Below are 17,332 nucleotides of genomic sequence, written 5' to 3'. Positions count from 1 at the left end.
TTAATGTTGTCAAAAATCTAAATAGTAAAGTAAAGTACAGATACTACCACTTACTACTTAAGTAGTACTTAAATGTATTTTTTGCTTAGCTAGTTACTTTACACCACTGATTTCTAGCCTATGCTCATATTTTTCACCCATTTATAGTTCCTGCACATATTCTGTCTAACCTCCCCAGATTTCTCAATTTCAACATGCTGTACTTGCAAAGATATTCATCATACATTCATTATGTAGCTAACTATTGCGTCGAGTAAGTAATAATCTTGTGACAAAATCAACAGCAGCTGCTAGGCGGTCATTGGTTTACGTCACAAGTGATTGACTTGCGTTTGTCGACCAGGAAATGAGCGGTGAGGTGACTCAGAATATCACTCTATCGCTCAGGAATATCACTTCTCAGCAGCAGTGGTGTCGTCCAAAGTACGCAGCAGAAAAGGAGAAGTGTATTGGAACTATATTCGGAAATTTTTCTAAAATATTGACAACCAAAACGTTTAAGGTGAGTTTACATATTTCTAACCACATCTCCCGTTAGCTAACGTATCTAATTTAGCTAGCTAATGTAATTGCAATCGAATTTAAATCATGAATAAGGGATAATATAGCGAGCTACCTATCTAACTTTACCTGTTATCGAAGCAAGGTTGTGATTGGTATAGCCAAGTTAGTTTACCAGCGATGTGTTAGCCAAGATTAGATGAACAAAGAATGTTGTCTTGATACGTTGATTTAGTTAGCTAACTGTCAAACCTAGCTAGTCACTACTAGTTACTGTTTAGCCACAACTTTGTTTTTTTTAGCTGATTAAGTCCTATAGTTTAGCTAGCATATAACAGTTAGTTAACTATAACTAACCACGTTTGCTATCTAGCCAGCTAATATATGTGCCGTCTATATGGTGTCAAATTGTTAGTCATATTAAGTAATGCTATTAAAGTTAGCCTAGCCAGTGAAGTAGCTAACTAACTAGCTAGCTAACAAACTAGATAACTAGCTAGTTAGCTAACGATAACTGGATGTTTACAACTGTTCAACTCAATGTTTCAATCCCCTATTCGTGATATTATCTGATTTCTTGGCACATTCTGGAGAATATAAAATGTCACACTAGAGATGTGTGTAGAGCTGTAACCTAGCTCCAGAGCCATATTATCGTTAAGAGAGTTGGGACAACTTTTAGAATGTTGAATATTGTTCTTATTCTAGACATTCGGTTCCATAGCATTGTTTAAATATCCCCCATGTAATGTTAATGGGGAGCTAACATGGCTGCCATAAAATGTTGAAATGTATCATCCAGAAACCGCATTGTCCCAACTCTAACTCTACATATCCATATATTACAGGGATCTAACTAGAGCTAGCTGTAACCAGGTTTAGGAAAATGTGGTTAATAATAGGTTCAAGTTTGGCACAATGTCTACCTTCTGTTTTAGAATAATATCAGCCACCCTCTAGACACTGAAACAGGTTTATTGATATGTTTATGCTATGGTGCAGTAGTGCTTTGAAGGAGAAGATTTGGTATATACTGGTTGAAAAAGAGGGTGAGTGCTGCCATAGTGGTGCACTGGACATAACAGTTCAAACATAAGTTATAACAGACCTTGTGATCATTGTCATAGTGTTCCTCCTCCCCCACCATCCCTGCTCTCTCTAGCCATGATTACCACAGCTCCCTTTCTCAACCATGTCAATAGACCAGAATACGTTGCCAAGGGGATACCATTCCTCATGTATCTTGCCAATTCGTTCAGGCTCAAGGAAGTGCTGAAATTTACCCCTCTGATTGTTGCTGCTGCTGGACATATCGGGGTAGTGGCTAGACCAAAAGCCAGTTTACAAAAATGGATGTTGGTATTTCCTGCAGAGCGACGGAAGTTGCATCACTCAGGATATTTTTTTGTCAGAAACACATTGCTCTTCTGTCCCTATTTGAGTCTCAAAGTTAGTTTATTCTTGTTAAGGAATTCCACCCAAATCAGTCCTAAAAAAAACCTTGTAGATCCTAGTTGAGGAGGATAAATGTTATTTTCCAAGCTTACCTGGGAATAACCCAGGCCATGTTTCTGAATGGGCGAAGGAGATAAAAGGAACAGTTGAGATGAAAACCTGGAAAGTGCCTTGGTGCTCAATGACATAATGGAGTGTTTGTCTCCCTCGTCTGTGAATGGGATGCGTAGTGTAGTCTGGGCCTGAGCAGGAAGTTTCTCAGTAATGTAATTGTGGTCGGCATGTTTAGATTGGCTCTGGGATTGTGCTGAATGTTCACATTGTTGTGCTTATTTGTATCCGTATTACTGTGTAGTAGTGTCAACTAGTTAGTAGGGTTATGTCTTTTCACAATTGTGTTCTTTTTGTATAATGGTCTTTTAGCGGAACAAGGATTTGGTTGTATTCATTTGGCAGTGTTATGCATGTAGGATTAAGTGTAATTTGCATCAATGTTGTGGGATATGGTTTATACATGTGTAGGAGTGTTTTTTTTCCTTCTAAGTAAGCTGTGTGTTGTATCGTTTTTTTTCTTCATTTAGTCGTGTGTGATCTGTGGTCATGGTAAGTGTATCATTGCCTACCTCTAAGTTCCCATTTCCTGTTCCTAGCATACAGCAGATCTTGTGATCTTTTCACAAAAGATGGTGTCACTGTCAGTAATAGAGAAGTGACAAAGGAACAGCACTTTTTGGACTTTTCCTTTCTCAACCATATTCTAATGAATAAGTTGTTCAATGTACGCATACACCAACACCATCAGAAAAGCACAATAGTAAATCAATCAATCAAATTGATTTATAAAGCCCTTTTTACATCAGGTGATGTCACAAAGTGTTGTACAGAAACCCAGACTAAAACCTCAAACAGCAAGCAATGCAGGTGTAGAAGGCACGGTGGCTAGGAAAAACTCCCAAGAAAGGCTGGAACCTAGGAAGAAACCTAGAGCGGAACCAGGCTATGAGGGGTGGCCAGTCCTCTTCTGGCTGTGCCGGGTGGAGATTATAACAGAACATGGCCAAGATGTTCAAATGTTCTTAGATGACCAGCAGGGTCAAATAATAATCAGTGGTTGTAGAGGGTGCAACAGGTCAGCACCTCAGGAGTAAATGTCAGTTGGCTTTTCATAGCTGATCATTTAAAGTTTCTCTACCGCTCCTCTTGTCTATAGAGAATTGAAAACAGCCGGTCTGGGACAAGGTAGCACGTCCAGTGAACAGGTCAGGGTTCCATAGCCGCAGACGGAACCGTTGAAACTGGAGCTGCAGCGCGACCAGGTGGACTTGGGACAGCAAGGAGTCATCAGGCCAGGTAGTCCTGAGGCATGGTCATAGGGCTCAGGTCCTCCGAGAGAGCGAGAGAATACTTTAATTCACACAGGACACCGGATAAGACAGGAGAAATCCTCCAGATATGACAGACTGACCCTAGCCACCCGACACAAACTATTGCAGCATAAATACTGGAGGCTGAGACAGGATGGGTCGGGAGACACTGGTTCAAATCCAGGCTGTATCACATCAGGCCATGATTGGGAGTCCCATAGGGCGTCGCACAGTTGGCCCAGCGTTAAGCCTTTGTCCTTAAAGGCAAGGTGTGTGTGTGTGTTGCGTTGCATGATGATTAGTCATTCATAAGTGACAGGGCTCGCACTCTTGGGCATGGTATCTGCCTTAAACTCAGGGTTTGTTGAGTTTCTGCTATGCCCTGTGCTACAGCTGATCTCTATTTACTCTGTATACTGAAAGTGTGTACTCAGTCATGATGTCATTCCCTCTTTCTCTGAGTTTCATGTCCCACCTTTTCCTTTCTTTCTAATGAGTGTAATATAAGTGAGCTCTTAGTTGCTCATTACCTCTGGCTGTACCACTTCTAGTAAAAGGGAATTTGCACTGTCATCCTGTTTCCCTCGCTATTCAATTAGGCCTAGATCCATTAGTTTAGCTCTGTCTTCCTCAGCCATGTGATGGTGGTTTTCCATGATCATTTCTGTGTTATTTGTTTTCCAGCTTTGAGAGCGCAAGTACTTTGTCTTTATTCACTCTCAGTATGTTGTATCCCAGACCACACATCAGGCCTTTCACATACCAAGCAGATACCACAACAAGCTTCCTCATATTTTTCAGTGTTTGCTAATAGGTTTCAGTTTACCTTTCTTGGTTTTAGTACAGTTGCTATCAACTTTTTTTTATGCCCGTCAATGTTTTTTTTTCTTGATTGTAGACGACCAGAGATCAAACGCGGCTCATTGAGATATTTTGGCAGTGTGCTCGTTCAGTGGGGACAAGGCAGATAGCAGGCTGAGGCTTGCATAACATGTTTTCTAACCAAGGAAGTGCCTGAGGGATGGCTGTGTGTGAACGATGACACATTCTGCCTGCTGTGTATGTTTTGACTGTTAGCTTTAGCCTTAGCTTATAGGCTACTGTCAAGCTGGGCTAGTTCTAGAACTAACCATTTAGAAACTATGTGGATAATAAGGCTTTCTCTGACTTGTTTGTTTGGTCTTGTAGGCTGTGAGGTTTCTGACCACCCATCTACTCCTTAGCCTACATCACATCTTTCTGTTGCCATTAGCTACCTTTCTCTCTATTTTTCATCTCACAATAATGAAAGGATGTGCAATGATAAATGGGTGCTGGATGGGCAGAAACGGATCATGGTGGATTAGTGGTGAAACACTTAATTGAAAAACAGGAATCTCATTAAGAACTTTATGGTTCTGGAGTCCCAATGCCATTCCATGTCTGTCACACGGTCAGAGCTGTGTATGGTCACGGTCTATCGACAGACAGACCAACTGCTGTGCCCTCCCAACAATTCTGTCTGTGTGGTCGAGACTCCATCGGGCTGTTATCTCAAATAGGCTTTCCCCCTCTGGACCTGTCCTCACCCTAAATTTCATCTATTGATTCTCATCAAAGTGTTAGCAGTTGATGGGTGAGCTCCCATTTGTATTGATGCAGTTTTTACTCCTCACATGCCAACACTTAAACAGTTTATTTTGTTTTTTTCCCCACACAGAATGTCGCTGTATCCATCTCTCGAGGATCTTAAGGTGGACAAGGTCATGAAGGTAAGGCAAACCAAGTATCAGACAGAATATTCAACCATTTTGAAGTAGCCTACTCTGAGCTCCTCTCGGCTGATCAAGTTCTCTTCCTGATAACAATGAGGCTAAAACCAAAATAAACATTTTAATTAAATCGGCCTTGCTCTTTGTTAAAAAGAGAGGAAGACAAATTGGAGCAGTACTCTGAAGTTTACGCCAAGGTGTTCTAGGGTCCATTACACTTTCTAGTGACGTTTTGTCTTCCAAATAAATGTTCTAATGGATATCAGTCCAGCTGCATATTATTGTAAGGTGGGACAACGTTATTACCTTTCCTGTTTTTTCACTTCCAAGAAGAATGAAGTGGTTGTTCTTACAAAGATTTGTACTGATTTGCATTTGCTAGCTTAATGGTATTGTTTGTGTGTGTGGATGGATAGCCGGGGGAGAAGTCCTCTTATACTGTAAGAGTTGTATTGAGTTTCAGTATGACAACTTAATACACTGCTCTACTGTCTTTCTCCCTAGGCCCAAGTCCAATTTGCCCATACCACTGCTACCCCAGCCATCGCTGAGGGGACCTACCAGCCACAGGCTGCTGGCCTGGGGATGCCATCAACAAGTAGGTCCCTGGCTCTGTGAGGCCTGTATCACACGTTAAAGATCACATACCTTATTTTATAGATTCCCTGTTTGTTGCCTTCCTGCAGACCAGGACCCATATTCACAAAGCATCTCAGAGTAGGAGTGCTTATTTAGCATCTGTTTTGTCTTTTAAATCATAATAAGAGCGGGACCTGATCCTAGATCAGCACTCTGAGATGCTTTGTGAACACGGGCCCTGATCTCTCACTTTCTCCCTACTCTTTTGTCACTTGGTTTCCCTCTCCATCTTTGTCTCTGTTGGTGGTCTTCCCTGAATCAGTCTATTCTTAGAGCAGGCAGGCATTTGCCCTCTATCGTGTTTTGTGGTATTGAGGGGAAATAGATAAATGCATAGAGAGAGAATGGGAGTGAGATGGGGTCTTGGGCCTACCAGGGGAGTGAATGTAATTTCCCTCAGCCCCTACTCCGTGGCTCTCACTCCTCTCAGCCTCAGGGTCTTTGAGTGAGGGTGAAATGGGCAGGGAGACTGCAGTGAGTAGTCCCTCAATGCATGAGTCCGAATGGGGGAGGATGATGCTGGAGTACAAGAGAAAAGGAAAGTAGAAGATGGACAGGGGGCCCAGGGGGAGGAAAATGTGTTTTTTCTGCTCTTTTTCACTTGTTCTCCTCTTTCACTCTTGCTCTCTCTTGCCGGTTCTCTCTCAGGATGGGATGTCCTCTGGGCTTTTGTTTTCTTCCAGTGGAGCTAGTTTAGGGTTGCCATGGAGAAGGCTGGCTGAGCAGCAGGGCTGAGGAGGGGGGAGGGGTGCTTTTTTCTCAGGCCTGAAGGGGACAGACTGGAAAGGAGGTGAAGGAAATGGCCCTGGCATCATCACTGGACTACAGCCCAAACACAGCTCCCACTCCTGCCCCCCCTCGTCCCCTCCCTCTTCATAGGAAGAGGTTGTAATGATGCGTGTAGGCGGTGGTTGGGTGAATCGCTGTCTGCAAATCCTTCTCACACACAGCATCTGTGGTCTGTGTGGGTGGTGGTCTCTGTGTTCCTTTGCTTGAACCAAAAATAGTGCCCTATAGCCAGTATGACTTTTATGCTTGTCTACTGTTTGACTGTCTCTGTCTTATCATATCAGTCTAAACAGGATGCTCCTGAGCTCAAATTCAAGGTTCATAGCAAACGGTCTGAATACAAATGTATTTTTGTGTTTTATTTTAAATACATTTGCTACAGCACAGCAGCCAGGTTATTAGTAGCATTCCTCCAGAGCAGCTCAAGACTAACCCTGCTTTAGTGGTCAGTGTGACTGAATACAACCCATCACAATGTAGGAGTGTTCAATGCCTCTTATTGCTCATTATGTAAATATTGTAACGAGAGACATACAGAAAATGTTCTTTGTCAGTATTGCGTTCTGATTGGTTGACTTCTGAATATCGCATGTTTTATTTTAAGAGGGTAGTCGATGCAAAATGTATATTGAGTCAAATTCCCCTGACCTTGAATTGTCTGAAGGCCCATAGGGACAAAATCCACATTAATCCATTGATTATTTTTTGCCACAGCCAGGAGTCATAATTAGCATCGTCCAAATGCATTATTGTATTCATGTGGTGTTCTCTTCTAGCCCTGTACCCTAACCTGGAGGATCTGGGAGAGTACATGGGCCTGAGCCTCAACAGTGATGAGGTGCAGAGGAACATGGCCCTGGTGCCCATGGCAGACAATGTAAGTATTGTGGGTAGTTTTAATCCACCAAGCACTACGAGAAAGAGAGCCCACCTCTTGTTGATGTATGTCAGATGACGCGTTTGTGTGAAGGATGTCAGTGGTGATCTCGGTCAGAAGTGTTTTCTCCTCATTGGCTGAGTGAGGGATAAGAGGAGTTGTCTGTGGATGCCTGAATATTATAGAAGCAATAGATATAGACCTTACATCTGATGCTTAGATGTCAGACAGAGGACCCCAGTTCCATCAGGCCAGCTCACACAACACATCCTGTTCGTCTCTAGTGAAGACAGCACGGCCCTGACTGAAGCTTCCTCCGCCTCACAGAATAGGTTGCATTCAAAAGGGTATTTGGAAGTGCAGCTAGTAAATTCAGCGGATGTAGTTAGTAAATGCAAACCACAAGGCTTCAACAAGAGATGTATGGTACTAAACCCCCCGGTACATATTTTGTCAAGAGTTGTACAAGAATGAGACGTGTAGCCTAGTTTTTTGAGGGGGAGGCAGGAGGGACATTGGTTTTGAAGGCGCTATGAGACTGAGTCATAGAATACTCTTTAGAAACCAGAGTGCTGTGTAGCACTGTGTTCCAAGAGCACCACTGACTCACTCGGCAGCAGCCTGGAGTATGAGTGGGTGAGGCCTCTGCTCCCCCTCAGTGTGTAAGCTAGTGTGTGTGGGTGAGCTCTCATAATGCCCAGTATTATGTCCACTCACATTTAGTTCTCTTATTCACTTTAGAACACCAAAAAGAAGATTCAAGAAAATGCCAAATAAACAATGCAGATTTAGTCTTCTAACATGAGTGAGGGAACAAGAAGTCATGTCAAAAGCAGGTCTTATCATCTTTATTAAGTTCTAGGTGGTTTAATCCTCCTGGTTTAGCAAGTGGAAGTTTTCCAGGTGATGCTGGGAATTGAATCTACACTGAACAAAAATATCAAGGCAACGTGTAAAGTGTTTGTCCCATGTTTCATGAGCTGAATAAAAGAGCCCCAAAATGTTCCATATGTACACCAAGCTTATTTTTCTCAAATGTTGGTAATTAGCATTTCTCCTTTGCCAAGATAATCCATCCACCACAGGTGTGGCATATCAACAAGCAGATTAAAATGCATGATCATTACACAGGTGCACCTTGTGCTGGGGACAATAAAAGACCACTAAAATGTAATTTTTTTTCCCCACTCAACACAATGCTACAGATGTCTCAAGTTTTGAGGGAGAGTGCAATTGGCATGCTGACTGCAGGAATGTCCACCAGAGCTGTTGCCAGAGAATTTCATGTTAATTTCTCTACCAACGTCGTTTTAGAGAATTTGGCACTATGTCCAACCGGCCTCAGACCACAACTGCAGACCACGTGTATGGCATTGCGTGGCCGAGCGGTTTGCTGATGTCAACGTTGTGAACAGAATTCCCCATGGTGGCGGTGACTGTTTTTCTGATCAACTCCCCTACCTTGTTTTTTTAAGCTATCTGTGATCAAGAGATGCATATCTGTATTCCCAGTCATGTAAAATCCATAGATTAGGGCCTAATTAATTGATTTCAATTGACATATTTTGTTATATGAACTCTAATTTAGTAAAATCCTGTAAATTGTTGGGTTACGTTTTTTATATTTTTGTTCAGTATACCTCCTCCCATGGACATTCCATCTCCAACTGCTTATTAATGTAGCATTCAATTCCACCCCTGCCATCTCTCTTCCAATCTCTGAATTCTCTCTCAATTTTATCTTCCTGTCTCTTCCCCCCTCCCTCTACAGCAGGTGGCAGTGCCCTCAGGCATGGGCATCGGTGGCATGGTGAGTCCTGTGACTGGGTCAGACGTGGGGATCAGGAGGGCAGAGATCCGACCCGGCCTGCGTGAGATCATTCTCTGTAAGGACCAGGATAAGAAGGTCGGCCTGAGGCTGAGGGCCATCGACAATGTGAGTCATCATGATAGCCTTACCACCAGACTAAAGCTTGGGGTTATCTATCCTCAGGCCAGTCTATATCTGGGCCGCAGGCACTTGCTCTAAATCTGTCTAAGAAACTTAAATCCCCCCTAAAGCAATCGCTGAATATTTATTAAATAAGCAGTCTAGCCTATATAAATGTACAGTGCATTTGGAAAGTATTCAGACCCCTTGACTTTGTCCACATTTTGTTACGTTACAGCCTTATTCTAAAATGGATTAAATCGTTTTCTTCCCTCATCAATCTACACACAATACCCCATAATGACAAAGCAAAAAACAGGATTATTATTTTTTTGTTGAAAATATCACATTTACATAAGCATTCACACCCTTCACTCAGTACTTTGTTGGAGTAGCTTTGGTAGTGATTACAACCTCAAGTCTTCTTGGGTATGACGCTACAAGCTTGGCACACCTATATTTGGGGAGTTTCTCCCAAAGAATTCAATCTTGGTTTCATCAGACCAGAAAATCTTGTTTGTCATGGTCTGAGAGTCCTTTAGGTGCCTTTTGGCCAACTCCAAGCGGGCTGTCATGTTCCTTTTACTGAGGAGTGGCTTTCGTCTGGCCACTCTACCATAAAGGCCTGATTGGTGGAGTGCTGCAGATGGTTGTCCTTCTGGAAGGTTCTCCCATCTCCACAGAGGAGCTCTGTCAGAGTGACCATCGGTTTCTTGGTCACCTCCCTGACCACGGCCCTTCTCGCCCGATTGCTCAGGTTGACCGGGTGGCCAGCTCTAGGAAGAGTCTTGGTGGTTCCAAACTTCTTCCATTTAAGAATGATGAAGGCCACTGTGTTCTTGGGGACCTTCAATGCTGCAGAATTCTTTTGGTACCCTTCCTCAGATTTGTCTCGACACAATTCCGTCGACCTCATGGCTTGGTTTTGTCAACTGTGGGACCTTTATATAGACAGGTGTGGCTTTCCAAATCATGTCCAATTTAATTTACCACAGGTGGACTCCAAGTTGTAGAAACATCTCAAGAATGATCAATGGAAACAGGATGCACCTGAGCTCAAATTCAAGGTTCATAGCAAACGGTCTGAATACAAATGTATTTTAGTGTTTTATTTTAAATACATTTGCTAAAATGTCTAAACCGGTTTTCGCGTAGATTGAGGGAAATGTTTTATTTAATCAATTGTAGATTAAGGCTGTAACGTAATAAAATGTGAATAAAGGGAAGGGGTCTGAATTCTTTACGAATGCACTGTATCTAATTTCCACTGCAGACCTAAGAGGAATCTGTTATTCCAGCAGGGGAGATTATGCAGTGTGTTGTTAACTTTAGTGGAACATGTTGTATTTCCTCTCCTCCTCAGGGAGTGTTTATCCAGTTGGTTCAAGCCAACTCCCCGGCCGCCCTGGGGGGTCTGCGCTTCGGGGACCAGGTCCTCCAGATCAACGGGCAGAACTGTGCTGGCTGGAGCCTGGACAAGGCCCACAAAGTCCTGAAGGCCGCGGCCGAGACCCGCATCGAGCTCATCGTCCGGGACAGGTAAGGAGATGAAGCAGCACGTGTTGCACTTAGATGTAGACTGAGGGGAAGTGTCAGTAACAGGCATGTCAGTCTCTCCTGGCTCAAAGTTGAGGAGAGATTGACTGCATCACTATTGGTCTTTGTGCGAGGTGTTGATGTGTTGACGGTACCGAACTGTCTGTTCAATCAGTTGGCACACAGTTTGGACACCCATCGGAACAGCACAAGACATGCAACCAGAGGTGTCTTCACAGTCCCCAGGTCTGTATTAACTACATGGAACTCTCTGCCACCCCAATCTAGCAATAAAACCAGTTTTAAAAGAACACCTTACTGTACAAAGGGGACTGTGAAGAGACTTTTGTTGTATTATAATTTGCACTGTACTATGTATTAGACCCAGATGTATGTACTGATATGCAGGCTATGTGTGATGTTTTAAAGGTATGCATTTCAGTCCTTGACTAATGATGTTCTGCACAATGTCATGTGGACCCCAGGAAGAGTAGCTGATGCTTTTGCAGCGGCTAATGGGAATCCTAATGAATACCAAATGAATGACGACCAACATTTTAATCAAATGTATTTTATAAAGCCCTTTTTACATCAGCAGTTGTCACAAAGTGCTTCACAAATACCTGGTCTGAACACTGAAACAGCTGAAGCAGAAGCACAATGGCTGGGAACAACTCCCTAGAAAGCAGGAATCTAGGAAGACCTCCAGAGAGGAACCAGTGTAGTCCAGTTTGATCAGTTTCCTGGATTATGTCATGGGGTTTTGGTGTTTATCAGTATGTCTGGCCATTAGGGGGAATGCTAATAGATGAGGAGATGCTCTGTGCTTTGAAAATCTGACACACTGTAGCTCTGGCTCCTCCTGCTGGACATATCACCACACTTGATGTACATTTTTGCTGTTAGGCTAATTTGTATCATCTTTTGAGAAACTGCATTCTGATCAAAGGACATGGTTAAAAAAAAAAAAAGAATTGTCCTTGATAGACAAGCAGCTTTAGGCCACTACCAACCCTAACCCATTTGAGAGATTTTAGGAGAAAGTGGACTGCGCTACTACTAAGTGCCCTTCTTGAGCATTTGAGTACCTAATTTGTCTTTGTTTGTGGTCTGACTTCAGGCCGTTCCAGCGTACTGTCACCATGCACAAAGACAGCTCGGGTCACGTTGGGTTCATCTTCAAGTCGGGCAACATCACTTCGCTGGTCAAGGATGGTTCGGCCGCTCGCAATGGCCTTCTGACCGACCACTACATCTGTGAGATCAACGGCCAGAATGTTATCGGCCTCAAGGTGAGTTTTGACTTGTAACTGTTGACGGAGACTTCTCCATAACGATGAATGTGTCAAAATTGTCTAATGTATGCTAATACTCTGTTTATGTGCAGGACGCTCAGATCAAGGACATCCTGACCACCTCCCCTACAGCTATGACCATCACCATCATGCCCAAGTTCATCTACGAACACATGATCAAGAGGTAACCGGTCAGGAGCTGAGTGTCTAAGGGGTTTCCTCAGATCAGTAACGCTGGTAAAATACTTAGCCATTTAGATTAATAGAATGCGTTTTTGTTTTTAGAATGTCCAGCGGTCTCCTGCGATCAGCCATGGACCACTCTGTGCCAGAGGTGTGAGGACCAGAACGTGACCACGTTCTCCTGCAGGATGGTTCCCATTGGGCCCCTAAACGTCCAATGGGGTTCTTTCTCTTTCAAAAAAACCTCTTGTATCACAATCACCTTCATCGTAACAATAGTTATTCAATGTAGTTCCTTTTATACTTCATCCCTCTGTCTATATTTACATTTCATCTTTTTATATGATAATTCTTGTAGTCAAGTATTACATCATGTATGTGGCATTGCATTGAGTACACATTTATTTTAAAGACATGAACATTACCACGAGTCCAGAGCTTCCTCAAATATAGCATGGAAATGGATCATTGGCTCGTGAACTTTCACCCTTTGTGTCAAAATGCTGTAAAAGCCAATGACCCCCATGGTTGTTGATCGTTCCCCTATGCAGCTGGGGTGTTACGCTGGGCGGATCCACTAAGTGCACTTTCCACTTCCTGTTAGAGGTAGTCTTTCCTCTAACCATTTCAGTGTTTTGTTATTGTTCAAGTGGAGTCAAAATAAACTAGGAAGTATGTCAACAAGTATGGAGAAGTTAACTCTGGGAATTGATTTGTTTGATGCACAAAGTAATCAACAAATAAAGCATATCTAGGGTTCAATCATGTTTAGTGCATATATTCCGTGATTGATGTGCACAGCGTTTCTCTGAATGTTCCTTTGCTGTTCGTTTGGTTGCTTTCTTTTTGTAATCTTTGATAAATCATACAGCCATCATTCTGAATGCTAGAATCTAAAAGTTTATATACAAAATAACTGTAAAACAAATAAATAATCCTTCTGTTCATTCATTCTGCTGTCCACTCAGTGTGTGCCCTCCCTTTACTCAGAGTATATGTCAGTTAAGAACAAATTCTTATTTACAATGACAGCCTAGGAACAGTGGGTTAACTGCCTGCTCAGGGGCAGAACAACAGATTTGTACCTTGTCAGCTCAGGGGTTTGAACTTTCAACCTTCCGGTTACTAGTCCAACACTCTAACCACTAGGCTACCCTGCCGCCACATATCAACCTATTTACTCTAGTTTAGAACACCCGTCTTCTGCCTTGTACAATTTTAGGTGATTTAATCCCTTTAAATTGGCCTTTGGACTACTAATAACCAGCCATAGCGCTTAGGTAATCTTGACAGTATTGCTCTAAAGTATGGATGGATTCGGGCCACATTCCTTCATATCGGGTTTCATAACGTCACCTGTTGAGAAGGTATCCTTTAAAGGCTGCCAGAACACAATAGTGGGAATGCCCATGAGACTCAAACCTAAAAATCATTTTACAACAACTTGGTTAAATTCCTTTTCCACAGCGATTTTAAATTACCTCCTTTTAGTGAAAACATTTGAAAGTACTTTGTGGATAACTGAACAGAAACACAAGTGTCAGTTTTACATCATGCGGTTTAATATGGGGCCTTTTGGTTTTGCTTTATACAGTATGGTGGGAGTGAAAATGCATCTGTACTCATGAACTGTGATGTCTGCACTGTACACACTATTGCCATTAAGATAATTGATCTATAGCTATTAATAATGATGGCTACTTGATCCCCATACAAGGCATTTAGGAGGGAAAATGTCCGTCAGGTAAAGATATGTCTCATAACCATCTTTGATATAGATCCCTTTACATCCAACAAATAATCTGACAATTAGACATATGATACTGCACATTCAATACAATACCCTCAAAGAGAAAATGTCATGATTTCCACCAAGATTGTACTGTATATCCCAGAGAAACCCACACAATCTCACATATCCCACATTAATGCACATGTACTGTCACAACCTACCTCAGAGCAACAATACAGTGCTCTGAATTGGACTGAATGTATAAAAAACAGAATATCTGAGGTACTAAGATATCTTCCAATCACATTGTAAAAAAGATGAGTGACATGGATGTAGGATACAGTAACAACCCTGTTAAAACACTGCTTTCCAAACAAAACACTCTAGACTACCTCTTAACAATGTCACAACATTAAGTGCTATACACACTGCTCAAAAAAATAAAGGGAACACTTAAACAACACAATGTAACTCCAAGTCAATCACACTTCTGTGAAATCAAACTGTCCACTTAGGAAGCAACACTGATTGACAATACATTTCACATGCTGTTGTGCAAATGGAATAGACAACAGGTGGAAATTATAGGCAATTAGCAAGACACCCAATAAAGGAGTGGTTCTGCAGGTGGTGACCACAGACCACTTCTCAGTTCCTATGCTTCCTGGCTGATGTTTTGGTCACTTTTGAATGCTGGCGGTGCTTTCACTCTAGTGGTACCATGAGACGGAGTCTACAACCCACACAAGTGGCTCAGGTAGTGCAGCTAATCCAGGATGGGACATCAATGCGAGCTGTGGCAAGAAGGTTTGCTGTGTCTGTCAGCGTAGTGTCCAGAGCATGGAGGCGCTACCAGGAGACAGGCCAGTACATCAGGAGATGTGGATGAGGGCAACAACCCAGCAGCAGGACCGCTACCTCCGCCTTTGTGCAAGGAGGAGCACTGCCAGAGCCCTGCAAAATGACCTCCAGCAGGCCACAAATGTGCATGTGTCTGCTCAAACGGTCAGAAACAGACTCCATGAGGGTGGTATGAGGGCCCGACGTCCACAGGTGGGGGTTGTGCTTACAGCCCAACACCGTGCAGGACGTTTGGCATTTGCCAGAGAACACCAAGATTGGCAAATTCGCCACTGGCGCCCTGTGCTCTTCACAGATGAAAGCAGGTTCACACTGAGCACATGTGACAGTCTGGAGACGCCGTGGACAACGTTCTGCTGCCTGCAACATCCTCCAGCATGACCGGTTTGGCGGTGGGTCAGTCATGGTGTGAGGTGGCATTTCTTTGGGGGGCCGCACAGCCCTCCATGTGCTCGCCAGAGGTAGCCTGACTGCCATTAGGTACCGAGATGAGATCCTCAGACCCCTTGTGAGACCATATGCTGGTGCGGTTGGCCCTGGGTTCCTCCTAATGCAAGACAATGCTAAAACTCATGTGGAAGAGAAGATCCCTCAGTAGACCATCCGCCACCTCATCAGGAGCATGCCCAGGCGTTGTAGGGAGGTCATACAGGCACGTGGAGGCCACACACACTACTGAGCCTCATTTTGACTTGTTTTAAGGACATTACATCAAAGTTGGATCAGCCTGTAGTGTGGTTTTCCACTTTAATTTTGAGTGTGACTCCAAATCAGCACATTCAACTATGTAAAGAAAAAAGTATTTAATAAGAATATTTCATTCATTCAGATCTAGGATGTGTTATTTTAGTGTTCCCTTTATTTTTTTGAGATATATATAAATATATACAGTGCCTTGCGAAAGTATTCGGCCCCCTTGAACTTTGCGACCTTTTGCCACATTTCAGGCTTCAAACATAAAGATATAAAACTGTATTTTTTTGTGAAGAATCAACAACAAGTGGGACACAATCATGAAGTGGAACGACATTTATTGGATATTTCAAACTTTTTTAACAAATCAAAAACTGAAGAATTGGGCGTGCAAAATTATTCAGCCCCCTTAAGTTAATACTTTGTAGCGCCACCTTTTGCTGCGATTACAGCTGTAAGTCGCTTGGGGTATGTCTCTATCAGTGTTGCACATCGAGAGAATGAAATGTTTTCCCATTCCTCCTTGCAAAACAGCTTGAGCTCAGTGAGGTTGGATGGAGAGCATTTGTGAACAGCAGTTTTCAGTTCTTTCCACAGATTCTCGATTGGATTCAGGTCTGGACTTTGACTTGGCCATTCTAACACCTGGATATGTTTATTTTTGAACCATTCCATTGTAGATTTTGCTTTATGTTTTGGATCATTGTCTTGTTGGAAGACAAATCTCCATCCCAGTCTCAGGTCTTTTGCAGACTCCATCAGGTTTTCTTCCAGAATGGTCCTGTATTTGGCTCCATCCATCTTCCCATCAATTTTAACCATCTTCCCTGTCCCTGCTGAAGAAAAGCAGGCCCAAACCATGATGCTGCCACCACCATGTTTGACAGTGGGGATGTTGTGTTCAGCTGTGTTGCTTTTACGCCAAACATAACGTTTTGCATTGTTGCCAAAAAGTTCAATTTTGGTTTCATCTGACCAGAGCACCTTCTTCCACATGTTTGGTGTGTCTCCCAGGTGGCTTGTGGCAAACTTTAAACAACACTTTTTATGGATATCTTTAAGAAATGGCTTTCTTCTTGCCACTCTTCCATAAAGGCCAGATTTGTGCAATATACGACTGATTGTTGTCCTATGGACAGAGTCTCCCACCTCAGCTGTAGATCTCTGCAGTTCATCCAGAGTGATCATGGACCTCTTGACTGAATCTCTGATCAGTCTTCTCCTTGTATGAGCTGAAAGTTTAGAGGGACGGCCAGGTCTTGGTAGATTTGCAGTGGTCTGATACTCCTTCCATTTCAATATTATCGCTTGCACAGTGCTCCTTGGGATGTTTAAAGCTTAGGAAATCTTTTTGTATCCAAATCAGGCTTTAAACTTCTTCACAACAGTATCTCGGACCTGCCTGGTGTGTTCCTTGTTCTTCATGATGCTCTCTGCGCTTTTGACGGACCTCTGAGACTATCACAGTGCAGGTGCATTTATACGGAGACTTGATTACACACATGTGGATTGTATTTATCATCATTAGTCATTTAGGTCAACAGTGGATCATTCAGAGATCCTCACTGAACTTCTGGAGAGAGTTTGCTGCACTGAAAGTAAAGGGGCTGAATAATTTTGCAAGCCCAATTTTTCAGTTTTTGATTTGTTAAAAAAGTTTGAAATATCCAATAAATGTCGTTCGACTTCATGATTGTGTCCCACTTGTTGTTGATTCTTCACAAAA

The 17,332-nt window shown here is 42.8% G+C and overlaps 1 protein-coding gene across 1 annotated transcript; it reads left to right on the top strand.

Annotated features, from left to right (window-relative positions):
- The first annotated feature begins 310 nt into the window (after nt 1-310).
- Nucleotides 311-13,271, top strand: LOC139416466 (syntenin-1-like). The gene is made up of 9 exons (XM_071165090.1): nt 311-502; nt 5,020-5,071; nt 5,576-5,669; nt 7,276-7,376; nt 9,148-9,312; nt 10,670-10,845; nt 11,963-12,134; nt 12,230-12,321; nt 12,423-13,271. Exons 2-9 carry the CDS (start codon nt 5,021-5,023, stop codon nt 12,475-12,477), a joined length of 906 nt encoding a protein of 301 aa, XP_071021191.1. The 5' UTR covers nt 311-502; nt 5,020; the 3' UTR covers nt 12,478-13,271.
- The last annotated feature ends 4,061 nt before the right edge of the window (nt 13,272-17,332 follow it).

This window comes from Oncorhynchus clarkii, chromosome 9 (genome assembly GCF_045791955.1).
Source record: "Oncorhynchus clarkii lewisi isolate Uvic-CL-2024 chromosome 9, UVic_Ocla_1.0, whole genome shotgun sequence".
In the NCBI taxonomy this organism is placed as follows: Eukaryota; Metazoa; Chordata; class Actinopteri; order Salmoniformes; family Salmonidae; genus Oncorhynchus; species Oncorhynchus clarkii.
The sequence above is the reverse complement of the archived record's forward strand: the minus strand, read 5'-3'. Positions and strand labels throughout refer to the sequence as shown.